At 39.9% G+C, this 14,693-nt stretch overlaps 1 protein-coding gene across 1 annotated transcript; it reads right to left on the bottom strand.

The window, feature by feature from the left end:
* Window positions 1–9,760: 9,760 nt before the first annotated feature.
* LOC149814239 (uncharacterized) lies at window positions 9,761–10,555 on the bottom strand. Its single transcript, XM_089989911.1, has one exon. It carries the CDS (start codon window positions 10,553–10,555, stop codon window positions 9,761–9,763), a length of 795 nt encoding a protein of 264 aa, XP_089846037.1.
* Window positions 10,556–14,693: the final 4,138 nt, after the last annotated feature.

Raw genomic sequence — 14,693 nt, 5'->3', positions numbered from 1 at the left:
AATAGGGATGCAAACGGATCAGATCCGAATCAGCTAAATACATAGGAAAATTCGGTTAAAACAACCAAAAAATCATATCCGGTCTGTTTCTTATAATAAGTTGAGCTTGAGCTTGCTCATTATTTAAAAAATGTTTTTTAAAATTAGAGATAATAAAAATTAGGCTCTAAACTTGGAGAGCCGAGCTCAAGTTGACTCATTTACAAAATAAATACATGGTATAAAAGTAGTAAGCACTAGAATTTCAACTCCAAAGTTATTGATGCAAAGCTAAACCCTACAATCCAGGTACAAGTGTTGCTAGGTACATAAATAGTACTGGTTCTGACTCCTTACAGTTGGTTGATCCTGCTCTTATTAACTCCATATCTCTTCTAATCTGGACTTGCTTATGTGGGAGAACATGCCCTTTGAATCTGTCCAGTGAGGTAAGATTTTGGATAAAACTCAGGCCAGGTTCCCTGTTGATAAATGGTGATGCTTTATCTGAAAAAAAAATGTCCTACCTAGAGCGTGCTGGACTGTGTTTCTAGCCTGTGAACAGAGACTTCCTACACTGGATAGGCTTCAAAAGTGTAGCATTCCCTTAGCTAATTGTTGTGTTGTGTGGGTGTCAAACAAGAATCTAATCAACATATTTTCATTAACTACCACCACCGGGTCGGCCGTGTGGCCGGCGAGGTGGTGACACCGGATCAAACCCCACTGGTGTGTCCGTAGCTTTCAGAAGTGGGCCACATAATGGGGGATGATCATGGAACCCCACCCAGAGTTTGAGGGTTCCTCGTCATAAAAACACACATTTTCATTAACTGTGTTGTCTCTAGGAGATTATAGGAGTGTTTTTTGGTGAAATTTGGGTGCCTATGATTATTAAGTAGAACTATTATTCAGGAGCTCAAGTGGTGCCAAAATAAAGTCCTTGGTCATGGGTGGCCCAGAGCTTTTTATGAAGGAGGGTGTTCTTTTAGGGTGCGTTGGCATGATGATGAAGAGGAAGCTGTGGCTGTTGGACTTTTTGGATTAGGTTCAACCGGATGTAACCTGGTTTGATACACAGGGCACACCAAAAGACAAAAATAAGAGTGAAAAAGGCTGTTAGGTGAATGTGAAAAGCTTAGGTTCAGTTTAAGAACGTGAATATGGTTCACACGCAAGAATGTCATGCATGTAACCTCACTCTTCTCCCATTATTTATACAAGGAGATTCACCGTAGCTTTATGAGAGCAACCAAGGTGATGGTGATCTCTCATTGGTTCAAGGGTTCTGCTTACCATTTGACCTAAAGGCTTCTGCTTACCAGCCACGTCTATACGAGCTTAGACCGGACCGACGATGGCGGCTTCCGGTAAGTTGTATTTTCCATTTGTTTTTCACCAACACTGAGTTATGAGCCCCACACTCCTCACTTCAGTTGTGCCTGTGGATGCGTTGGCACACTCTGCCGGTGAGCAGGGTCGCCAGAATTATATTTCAGCTTCGGTAAAATGAGTCCCCACAAGGTTTCCCCTTCTCGCCATCGTACCTGGGCACAACCACCACAGGAAGGTTAGACGAGGCCCTTTCGGGCGATGACTGGCCTCTGTTGGTCCGTTGTTGTCGGCTACCATGGTTGGCCATAGGTGGTGGCTGTCGAAGCAGCCACAGTCGATCGGCAGCCGACCACCAGACTGGCTGCCATCGATGGCTGGATAGCGTTGGTTGACGGTGGCTGCTGCTTGAGGCTGGACATCGTCATCGATGGTGGTGGCCGGCCGTGGGTTGTGCAGTTGGTGGATGGGGTTTTAGCTCCATCCGAACCACCTTTCCACCGCTATTGTTGCCGGCCACCACCACCGATGACGAGAAACTCTGACGTTTCACATTCATTTTTCTGAAAGTGAAACGTCGGGTTTTCACTATAGCATTAAAGCTACAATGAAAACCCAATCCGGCTGGACCTGATTCAGACCCGAATCTATTATCCTTTTTTTAGGGTAGAACAGGTCTTAGTCGACCCGTGGATCCGGTCCTGGACTCGAACCCAGTAGGTGGGTTTAGGGACCCAACCCGACGGGGGCTTGATCTGACTCGAACCAGTTGTTGGGACTGGGTAGATCGGATATGAACCCGATCCAGTTTAGGATTTGGATCCAACCCGAGATTCGTTTAAACAGGGTTTGGATCTGAATTGTGTCCAGGATCCGAATCTGACATGAGATCCAATCTAACTTGGATTCAGACCAGGTATGGGTCGAGGATTCAGACTTGAGATCTAGTCTAATCGAGACCCATTAAATCTAGATCTAGATCTGAACTAAGTCAGATCAAGTTTGAAATTGGATCCAAGCTTAGTTTACCCTTTTTAAGGAGCAGAATCAGTTCTATGATGGATATTGTGCATTTTGGGACAGATTCAGAACTTTTTTTGATTGGTTTTGAAAGGTTTTTCACTGGTTCCTGCATGAGGAGACCTTATTTTTTTGTATATGAGAAAAACATTGATTTTCTTATTTGGTTTTAGGGGTTTATAGGATTTAGTACGTATTTCAGGCCAATTTAAGGTCTTTCTTGACTAGTTTGAGGTAGTTTCAGACCGGTTCATGGTATTTTTTAACTAGTTTCAGCACAAGGACCCCGTGTAATACCTATAACAACATGTCTTTGTCATTTTTCATGCTTTATGTGTATTTATTATCATAGATGCATGACTCTTGTATGCATTTTATTTGTTTTCAGTTATCAATGATATTTAAGCATGAATTATGACTAAATTCATGATATATGTGATGTGTTTCATCAAAATTTTATTTGTACATATGAGATGAAGCATAAATTTGTATTTTTTATATTATTATACATAGTTTATCATGAATATACATGCATTATCATAAGTGCATGGGCATGCTCTATAATACAAATATGTTTATGTTAAAAGATCTTGATTAACTGACTCATGTAATCACCAAAGTGATCTGAGTTGCGTTGATTAAGGTTTTTTTAGATAGTGTTAAAATTTAATATTATGATTATGTGTGACTTGATGAAACATTGATTCTACCCAAAGGTATGTCATTGTGTTCTAAATTTACACATGTTATAATGATAGGTATGTATCAACCTATGAAGCATGTTCTTACCCAAAGACAAAGTGCCGAATTGCTTCTGGTCACATGATTTGCTAGTTTCATCAATTGAAGTCAATTCCTTAAGACTTGAGGAGTTAAAACAACTTTGGGTATTATCATTTTCACCAAAGTAGAACGATAGTGACCCTATTATGCTTGTCTCAGAAAAGGTGAATAATAAAGGGTCTCAATTTTACCTTTTCAACATGAGTCTCATTTGAGCATTTATATGGTCTTCTCCTTTTGTTATTGTAGTTTTAGGTTTATTGATCATTGACAATTCTAATAATATTTCCATCTTAGATGGATTTAATTTTTTGGATTGAAAAAAAATAGTATTATTTATTCTGGGTTATAACCTAGATTTGACTCCTAGAACTGAAAACTTTTACAGAGCAAAGCACAACCGATTAGAAGGCTACCATGTGAAGCGAGAGCGCTTGAGTAGACCTAACCTATTGCTTTTGCAATGAAGAGTGGCTCAGGACATTCGAGGCATCATCTGTCACTGTAGGACAATGACAAAATTTCTTGGAGCCATTGATGATTAATTTATCAGTTCTAATAAGGCTAGAGCCAGTACTCTAATGTCCAAGTTAATGTCTATAAAATATTCTGTTGATAGTCACATTTTAAAAATAGAAGACTTTGCATCTTAGTTGAATGTCATAAAGTTCATAATTTCAAATTTTTTTAGTCCATCTGATTTTGGCCTCATCGCCTACTGAATATAGACCTTCAAGATCTCTTACAATATACATAATGATGAGTGATACTACAATGACCTCTTGACTAAGTGTGTTGAAGATGAAGAAAGATTGAAGGGTGAGAAGTTGTCGAGTGCATATATGGCTTCTTATTAGAGAAAGTATAGGTTGAGGGGCAAAGAAGAGTTTATTCAAGAAGAAGAACAAGAAGAAAATCTTTGAGTAGAGTTTCAACTCTTAGGCGAAAGCCAAATCTCTAAGTGAAGGTTCTTCTATAAAGTATTTCTTCGGTAAGAAGAAGAGACATAAAAAGATGGATTGTTTGAAGCATAAGAAATAATTCGAGAATAAAGGTAACAAGTTATTTGTTTTTCATTAGTGCAATTTAATTTATATTTTATTGCATAGTTGGTGGATTGATTCTGATATCACGGTACACATTGTCAACTCTTTGAAGGCATTTCTAAACAAAAGAAAACTAATAGAACATAAAAAAATATATTTTTAGGAAACAAGACGCGTTCACATGTCAAGAACATTGGGACCTGTAGAGTCGTGTTGGAGTCTGGATTTATTTTGGAATTGGTTGATACATTTTATGTTTTATCTTATAGTTTAAACCTCATTTATATTTCAAAACTTGATAACTTTGTTTTTGCATTTAAGTTTGAAAACTTCAAGCTTATTATTGTTAAAAATTATATTCTCATTTATTCTGCATATGTGTGTGATAGTTTGTATCGTTTAAAAACCAAATTTTAAATTTAAAAATCTCATTTTATTGAGAATACAATGATTGCCAATAAATATGACCTGAAGGATAATCAACCATATTTTCTTTGGCATCAAAAGTTATAACACATCTTGAAAGAGATAGTCTAAAGACTTGTCAAAGAAAAAAAAATTGATCATTTGATTTCACGGATGCAGAATCATGTGTTGATTAATTGCATAAGGCTAAGCAGTCTAACACATAAAAAGGATAACAAATGCAACAATAGAGATTGTACATACAAATGTTTGCGAGCCATTTTTCTCATGTTACATAAGTAAAAAATATTTTATCATCTTTATAGACAAGATTATTCATGGTATATGTATATTTACTTGTTATTTGAGAAATTTGAAGTATATTGGGTTTGTAAGGACTTTAAGAAAGAAGTAGAGAAGCATACCGATAAAGTTATAAAAGTGGTTAGGTCTGATAGATGTGACAAATATTATGGTCATTTCACTAAGATAAAACAAAATGAATAGCCATTAGTGTGGTTTTCAAAAGAGTATGACATTGTATCTCAATACATCATGTCTGGTAGTGTTTACCAGAATAATATAGCTAAAAGAATCAATCGTATGCTTAAAAAAATGGTTTGAGCGATGTTAAATCACTCAAATCTTTTATTGGCCTTATGGGGTGAAGCTCTTAGGACAACAATTTACATATTGAATAGGCTTCCTATGATGGTTGTCCAAAAGAATTCTTATAAGTTATGGATTAGTAAAAAGACTTCTTTGTTATATATGTGCATATTAAGATATCCAAGTAAAGCTAAATTGTATAACCCACATATAAAAGTCTTTAATCCTATGATGACAAGTAGATTTTTATTGGTTATTTAGAAAGATCAAAGGGCTTTATGTTTTATTTTTTATCCCATACACTACAAATAGTGAATAAAGTAATATTTTTTTAAAATAATTCTATTGGAATAGATGCATCTCAAAGTCTTGCATTTGATGATTTATAGGATTCAATTTTCATACCTACGAAAAAAAATTTAGTTTTTTCGATCATTGTCCTTTTGAATGATATTAGAGAAAATCTAATCGATGAACATCAATCCTGAGTTGAATAATTAATTGATGAGGATATACAACAATAAGAGGATGCAGAGGTTTATTTTAATCCACTTGTAGCACCCGTATGGAGGTTCACAAAGACCAGAAAATCTACTATTTATCCAGACTATGTGATGTATTTACAATAACCTAATAATTTTATAGACATTGATGATGATTTATGAACTTTTGTAGAAGCCATTGAAAGTGAAAGATCGACATATTGAATCAATATTATGAAAAAAGAGCTTGACTCTATGACAAATAATCAAGAGTGAGATCTTGTACCTCAACCTGATGGAATAAGACTTGTTGGTTGTAAATAGGTCTTTAAAACCAAAACAAACTCTAAAGGGCAAGTGGAGAGGTACAAGGCTAGGCTTAATGCGAAGATATTTACATAGATGGAGTGCATTAATTATAATAAGAGTTTTTCTCCTTTCTCAACTAATTAAGAATTATTGAAAATAATCATGACATTCGTAGCTCATTTTGATTTAAAACTATATCAAATAAATATAAAAATGAGTTTCTTGAATGAAGATCCGGAAGAGCAGGTATATATGTAATAACTTTCTGGTTTCAGTATAAATCACTCAAATAATTTAATTTACAAATTGAAGAAATTAATCTATAGAGTTAAACAAGCCTTCCGCTAATGATATAAAAAGTTCAATAAAATGATTTTGAACTTTGAATTCACTGAAAACATTGTTAATAATAAATTAATAATTTTGATTTTATATGTTGATGATATTCTTATAAGTAACATGATTATGCTTTTATGTGTTTCAATGAAAATATCTCATTTTTTTGTCACATGCAAACAGACCCTTAATGATAATCTCGTGTGCATTTAATATTAGGTAGGCTCTTTTGCTTAACAAGTTAGCCTTGCCTATATATGTGTATGTTACTTTCTCATGTTTGTAACGATGGAACGACATTGTTTCTCATAGTGCCAAGATGTATAGCTAATGATGACCTGTTTTTTTTTCAATAAAAAGAGGGGCCCTAAAATATCCCCCAGCTAAGAAAAAAAAACTGAACTCTTCGTCTGTGTGCACTATGTGATTATAAAATATGTATAAACTATTTTTTATCATTACTTAACCAGCTGAGCCAAGTCAAGCACTCGTTGTTCATCGTCAACAGGGACAGGGGTCCTAGCCTTGGAGTTTTAGGCTATCGGCATGATGAGCATAGGTATTGATGCAGGTACCGAGAAACCGCGTCTAAGATCAGAGACCTAGCTGCACTGTGGGCTTACCTTTAGCCCCAAGGGAGTTGCCGCGCTTCGGCCTATGCAAGGAGTGACACTCATGAGATTTGAACCTATACTACCTCTCTAGCAGCCTAGGCCTCATCCCATTAGGACAAACCCCTTTGGGACATTTGAAAAATTGCTTGATTTATGCAACTGTGTAGCTTTTCAATTGACCACTTGAGTTTTTCACTGATGTTTTAGTTATTTTATTTCTCTAAAGTGCGTTTAAGTGAACGAGCCTAAGACAAGGTGTGTCAATTTTTTTGAAAGGCAAATTATACAACTATACCATTGGGATTTGAACTTGCAACGTCCCAACACAAGGTGGCGTAAACTGGCTGCTCCTACCAGACAAGCGGAGCCCCCGTTGTTGGGTGTGTCCTTATTGCGAAAACCAAAAACTCTATATTTTTCTCTTGAATTATCCAAAAAAAAAACTCTAAAAAATTAAACACTATAACACAATATTAGGTGGTTTATACGTAGTTAAATGTTAGGTCAATCTGGGGTCAAATGTGATAGCTGGAAGGTTAGGTAACATGATCGTAACAAAGAACAAAGGGGTCTCGGGTTCAAATCACACGGCCAGATTGCCTATCAAAGAGGAAAGATGCTAGGTGGATCTTAAAAAAAAAAAGTGATTCGTCACAATCTGTAATATGATTATGTTGAGATAGACAGCACTGTGAAGGTTCCTGATGGTTGCTTCCATAGGCAGCTGAATGTGGATCATAATTCTTGATTTTGGGCATGTTATTTATGTGAAGGTTCCTGATGGTTGCTTCCATAGGCAGCTGAATATGGATCATAATTCTTGATTTTGGGTATGTAATTTATAAAAGAAAGAAGAAAAACGTTGTTAGTATCGTGATATTATCGCGATAATAAAATGATATATATAATTTTTTTGAGATTTTTCAAAACATCATGATATTTTTTCCTTAATATCATTTTTTGAATTTACAGTTATATTATTGTTAATTTTTCAAAATATCGTCTATATCTGTAACTATGAACACTTAGCAAAATGCATTTATTTGTGAGTAAAGTACTCTTCCTTCACTCACAAATAAGATGCCTAATGAGTGGAGGAAGAGTACTTTGGTGCCTTTATATAAGAATAAGGGTGATATACAAGATTGCACAAACTATCGTGGTATAAAACTCATGAGTCATACTATGAAACTTTGGGAGAGGGTGATTGAGTCTAGGTTGAGGAAGGTTGTCATGATATCGGAGAATCAATTTGGTTTTATGCCTGGAAGATCAACTATGGAAGCTATACATCTTCTTAGACAACTTATTGAAAGATATAGAGAGAGGAACAAAGATTTGCATATGGTTTTTATTGATTTAGAGAAGGCATACGATAGAGTACCTAGGAACGTTCTCTGGTGGACAATGATGAAGAAAGGTGTTTATCTCAAGTACATTAGTATAATTAAAGATATGTATGGAGGAGTAGTAACCAATGTCCACACTTGTGGAGGGGTGACAACCAATTTTCCGATAACGGTTGGGTTACATCAAGAATCTGCTTTAAGCCCTTTTCTATTTGCGATAGTGATGGATGAGCTTAGGAGATCAATTCAAGAAAATGTATCGTGGTGTATGTTGTTTGTTGATGATATTGTTTTGATTGATGAGTCTAGAGCTGGGGTTAATGCTAAGTTAGAATTATGGAGACAGACATTGAAAGCTAGAGGTTTTAAGTTGAGTAAGAGTAAGACTGAATATATGGAATGTCGGTTTAGTAAGCAACGAAGTAGTGATGGGAGTGTAGTGAAGCTTGGTGAGCAAGAAATACCGCTGAATGATTATTTCAAATATTTGGGATCCATCATTCAAAAGTATGGAGAAATTGATGGAGATGTAAATCATAGGATAAAGGTTGGGTGGATGAAATAGAAAAGTGCAACTGGAGTGCTGTGCGATCGTAGAATGTCATTGCGGTTGAAGGGAAAGTTTTATAAGACGACTATTAGGCCCGCTTTACTATATGGTACGGAATGTTGGGCTGCCAAAAGACATCATATTCAAAAAATGAGTGTAGCTGAGATGCGGATGCTTAGATGGATGTGTGGAAATACAATAAAAGATAAGATTCGGAACGAGGAGATACGTAAGAAGGTAGGTGTTGCACCCATTGAAAATAAGATGCGAGAGAATCGTTTACGGCGGTTTGGACATATTCGGCGAAGGCCTAATGATGCTCCAGTTAGAAGGTTGGAGAAATGGAAAAATATATTAGTTAAAAGGACATATTCGGTGAAGGCCTAATGATGCTCCAGTTAGAAGGTTGGAGAAATGGAAAAATATATTAGTTAAAAGATGTCGGGGTAGGCCTATGAAGACTTGGATGAAGATGATAGGAAAGGATATGAATGCTTTGAACCTCACCGAGGACATGACATTGGATAGAAATGATTGAAGGAAAAAGATTCATTTGGAAGACCCAAAATGAATTTCTTTTTTTGGTTGATATCGCTGACCACAATTGGGATGAAAGCGTAGTTGTAGTTGTTGTTTGATCCTTCACGCATACAGATTTGAGGGGTACGAAGATAGGGGATGATGACTGAGACCCAACTCAAAAACGGGTACAGTTTAGTAACACGTGTAAGTGGTTTCCTATTTCGCATAGGTGGCATGGTAATTAGTTGGCTGAGTTGGAGCAATCCAGACCCTCTCTCTCTCTCTCTCTCAACACAAACACAGTCGCATACAGGATCCAAGCCAGTTAATCAGAATCAATCAAACAACCGTTTTTAATTTGACAAAATGACGAATCAAATGTTCCACAAAAATTCCATCAAGAACAAACGCAGACTTGCAATTTTCAGGACTCTCTGCAATCCGAACCCGAGACATAATACGACACGGCATCCCTCATGTCGTCGAAGCTCCCGGCGACCTCGAAGAACTTGGCGAGCCGCCGGAGCTCGCCGTCGCCGAGGTCGTCCACGAACGGGCTCACCGGAATGGCATTTTCCGGCTGAAACGCGTAAGAATTCGGGTTGTCGTCGACGATCACCACGCTCCCCAGATCCCGGCCGAGCCCGGAGAGGTCCTTCACCAGCCTCCCCTCGACCTCCTTACATGAGTCCCTGTACAGCCTGTGGGAGATCAGCCCCCGGCCGGAGTCCAGCCGATCCAGCACCAAGCTGGCGTACTCCATCAGCCCCGCCGTGAAGACGACGATCTCGTAATCCCTGCCGATCTCCTCCAGCAACTCGTCGACGCCCGGCCTTTTGACGACGTAGAACGTGAGAGGCGCGCCGTCGATCACTGGCCGGACGACGAAGTCGTACCTCTCCGGCGGCGTGTCGGAGGTGGAGTGGACCAGCGTCTCGTCGAGGTCGAGGACCACCGTCTTCCTGTCGGCCGCGGGCGGAAGAACGACGGCGGGCCGAGCTGGGAACCGGCTTTTTAGCCGCTTGTAGCCAGTTTTCCGGTCGCCATTGTGGCTCAGGATCTCGTTGAAGAGGCGGAGGAGGAGGCGCTTGCACGTGTGGATGGATGAGAGGATAAGAGCCGGGCCGGGGATCGCTTTGACAGGCGTGGTGGACTTCCGCCGAGGGGTCCAGCGGTCTCCGGCGAACTTGGGGGAGGGTTTCTTGAGCTTAGAAACCATGGTGGTGTGGGGGTTGGTAGGGTGGACTGTTGGTGAGCAGCGTTAAGGGGGGCGGGGGGAATGAAGGGTGTTGGGGTTCTAACGGTCATATATTTTGAATGGCTCTCATTGGGCATTTTGGAAATTGGTTCCAACGGTTAGAAATCTGTATTGCACCAAATGCATCCTTGCTCTCTTTCTTTTCTTCTGCTCCAACGGGTGGTGTTTACAGCTAAGCAGGTTATATGTCCCCGAAACAGGGCATCTCATGCTCGGGGGTCTCAAAAAGCACCACGTATTTAAGCAAGGTTGTCGAGGCGTTGAGCCTGTTATGAAGCGAGGTGTAAGCCTCGAGACGTTAAAGCGTAAGCTTCATGATCAAAATAATAAAATATATAATATTAATAAAACAATGAAAATTTTAAATAAAAACTACTAATCAACGTCAATATACAATAATCACTAAAAGAAAAAGAGACAAAAAATGAAGCACAAGAACAACTATGTAATATTCAATCGAAGATCAATATAAGGATGAAAAACTACAAGCCGTTCCCTTAATTTAAGCATCAAAGTAAATCGAATTCGGTCAATTACACAAAAATAAGAGGCTCCTTTTCTCGTCTCCGATACGATACCAAAAGAACATCAAGAACTAACTAACGCTTACAGAGAAGAAAACAAATAGCAAGGAAGAGGAAAAAGATAATTGCCTGAAACAATTTACTGCCCTTGTTAGTGAATTGGAAGAGGACCTTGGCCGATTCGAACGTCGATTTGAGGGCGACGAGGCCAGCTATGACGTCCAGGCCAATGATGCCATCCCTCTCCCTCAGCTCGTCGAAGAGAGGGCTCAACAGCTTCACCCTCCCCGACAGATCGGAGGCCTGCTTCTTCGAGGGGCCGCGTCAACTTTCCAACATGGCTTAGATCTCCCGAATGAGGTCGATCAACGACTGCACCACCTCCCTCGCCTCCGATCCAGAGGGAAACATTTCCCCCACCTCCCATTCCTTCTAAATGAAATCGAGCAGCGTGTTTGGGGATTCCTTCCTTTGTTCCGAAAGGAGAGGGAGCAAAACGAGGGGGAAAAGATCAAAGATCTCTTTTCTTTTTCGTTGTATGGACGGAGTAGGGGGATGAGTTTCAGGAGGCCTTGCTGATGGAAAAAAATGGAGGTATGGGAATTGGGAGGAGCGAGGGGAAGGTGCAGGGATATTGTTGTGCTCGCACCAGACTACATGATGCGCACGCCTTAGAAGCGAAGCGCACCTTGATGCGAGGCGTGCGCTTCACTCATGTGAAGCGCACGCTTCAAGCATGCAAACGCTTCATACAACGCCTCAGTACCTTCAGCTTGCGCTTCGCCTCTGAGGCGTAAGCTTCAGGTACTGAGGCGTAAGCCTCTCACAACACTGTATTTAAGCATGTGTGTCTCGTATCCCCATGTTTGTCAGCATTAATTAGCATTGAAGTTTGATGCGATTGCAAAGACTTAAGTACCTTCTTTTTCATTGGTGCAAAAAAAAATAACGATTCTACAAAAAAAAAGTGATTGTAAAGACTTAAGTGCCCTAAAGATGATTATTTAAGACTCAGTCTCTGCACTGCAGGATTATCCGAGAAAGAAATCTCTCCTCGATGAGGCCATGAACATCAACCCTCTCTCTCTCTCTCCCTTCTCTTTCTGCTTTTGTGCACATCCAACAATAGATCCTACATTGATCCATCAAACACCGACTGACCTGCACATTGACTGTTGTGGAGCATGATTCAGAGTTTTTACCCTTACAGGAGGAGGGTTTGGGGGCTTCTCCCAGCGTGCGTAGCATCATTCAACTAAATGAGTTGTGGAGCCTGATTCAGACTTTTTACCCTTACAGAAGGGGGGTCTGAGGGCTCCTCTCAGCGTAGGTAGCATCATTCAACTTGATGAGTTGTGGAGCTTGATTCAGAGTTTTTGCGCTTATAAGAGGAGGGTTTGGGGGGCTCCTCCCAGCGTGGATAGCATCGTTCAATTTGATTCGTTGTGGAGCCTGATTTAGAGTTTTTGCCCTTACAGGAGGGGGGTTTGGGGGCTCCTCCCAGCGTGGGTAGCATCGTTCAACTTGATTCGTTGTGGAGCATGATTTAGAGTTTTTGCCCTTACAGGAGGGGGGGGGGGTTGGGGGCTCCTCCTAACGTGGGTAGCATCGTTCAACTTGATGAGTTGTGGAGCCTGATTCATAGTTTTTGCCCTTACAGGAGGGGGTTTGGGGGCTCCTCCTATCGTGGGTAGCATCATTCAACTTGATGAGTTGTGGAGCCTTATTTAAAGTTTTTTCTCTTACAGAATGGGGGTCCGGGGCTCTCCCCAGTGCGGTAAATCGTTGTTATTCAGTAAGCAAATCACTGTAAATCGCTATCCGAATTAAGACCGACTTGTCATGGCCATATCTCCTTAACCAAAGGTCATATTCTAAATTCGTAAAAAGTGGCGTCTTTGTTATTGAGTCTAGTTTATTCTTGTAAATTTTCAGCGATTTCTATGGTCATTTCATTCCCTATTTTAACTAAAAAATAGACCCCTATTATCCTGTGTTGTGCAACCCAAAAATACTATAAATCGCTATAATGATTTGCGAAATACACTACAAATCATTGTTGGAAGACCGAATAACACTATAAATCGTTGTGAGGCTTATTGGAGACCCGGAAATACTACAAATCACTGTAGGAAGGTCTGTCAATACTACAAATCGTTGTTGGAAGACCGGATAATACTATAAATTGTTGTTGGGCTCGTTGGAGACCTGAAAATACTACAAATCGTTGTAGGAAGGCCCGTCAATACTACAAATCGCTGTTAAAAGATCAGATAACACTATAAATCACCGTGGGACTTGTTGGAGACCCGAAAACACTACAAATCGTTGTAGGAAGGCCCAACAATACTACAAATCGTTGTTGAAAGACCGTACAATACTATAAATCGCTCTGGGGCTCGTTGGAGATCCCTACAACATTAAAAATCGTTGTAGGGGAGTCATTGAAAAAATCGTAGGAAAGAAATAGAAAAAAGTAGAAAAATCATGGAAAAGAAATTACTTTATTGCTCTTTTTCGATAGTTAAAAGAGGGAAAGAAAATAAAAAAATCATACAAGACCCCCAAAAAATTTGGTCCCGTGCCGAGGGGGGGAGCCCCTGGACCCTCCTCCTGTAAGGGAAAAAACTCTAAATCAGGTTCCACAACTCATCAAGTTGAATGATGCTACCACGATGGGAGGAGCCTTCAAACCCTCTCCTGTAACGGCAAAAACTATGAATCAGGCTCCATAACTCATCAAGTTGAACGATGCTACAATCAGTGTGCAGGTCAGTTGGTGTTTGATGGAGCAATGTAGGATCGTCTGCAGGATGTGCATAGAAGTAGAAAGAGAAGAGAGTGAGAGAGTTGATGTTCATGGCCTTCTCTAGGGGGAACTCTTTGCCTCCCTTGATTTATTCTCTAGATAGAGAGAGAGGGTTTTACAGTGTTTTACGGAGAAGGAAGAAGAAGAAGATGACGATGAAAAGTTCAAACAGACATTTTTGATGGCTCAGGTTCGTTTCGCCGGATGACCATCAGATCGCCGGCTCACCATCTGATCGTCGACTCACCATCGGATCGTCGGCTCACCATCGTTTCGCCGGGTCACCATCGGCGAAACGATTAAGGTTCGTTTCGTTGTGTAGACTTTGAAGAGTCAACATCATCCTCGACTTTCTGGATGGAGGACATGTTTGTCCTTTTTTTGAACCGTTTGTTTTTTCTTTTTTGAACGAAGGGCATTTTTGTCATTTTCTCAAACCATCGTTTTATGAAAAGAATAGCAAGAAAGGGTACTTAAGTCTTTGCAACCACACCAGACTCCAATGCTAAGTGATGTCAACATACACGGGAATATGAGCCCCATGTGCTTGTATACGTGGTGCTCATTTAGACCCCCGAGCACAGACGTGGCATTCAGTGAATCATCGGGGGAGAACATACACCACCCTCTCTGTTTACAGGGTCTCGACGTGGACCAAACCATATCTAATAACAGGGTTTAGGCCTGCTTTCACCTGGGTCCGAACCAAATCCAACCCGTTGAGATCCCTAGTATCAATAACATATAATAGTTCTTGGATGTAAGC

This window comes from Nuphar pumila, chromosome 15 (genome assembly GCF_984573655.1).
Source record: "Nuphar pumila chromosome 15, dmNupPumi1.hap1.1, whole genome shotgun sequence".
NCBI lineage: Eukaryota > Viridiplantae > Streptophyta > Magnoliopsida > Nymphaeales > Nymphaeaceae > Nuphar > Nuphar pumila.
The sequence above is the reverse complement of the archived record's forward strand: the minus strand, read 5'-3'. Positions and strand labels throughout refer to the sequence as shown.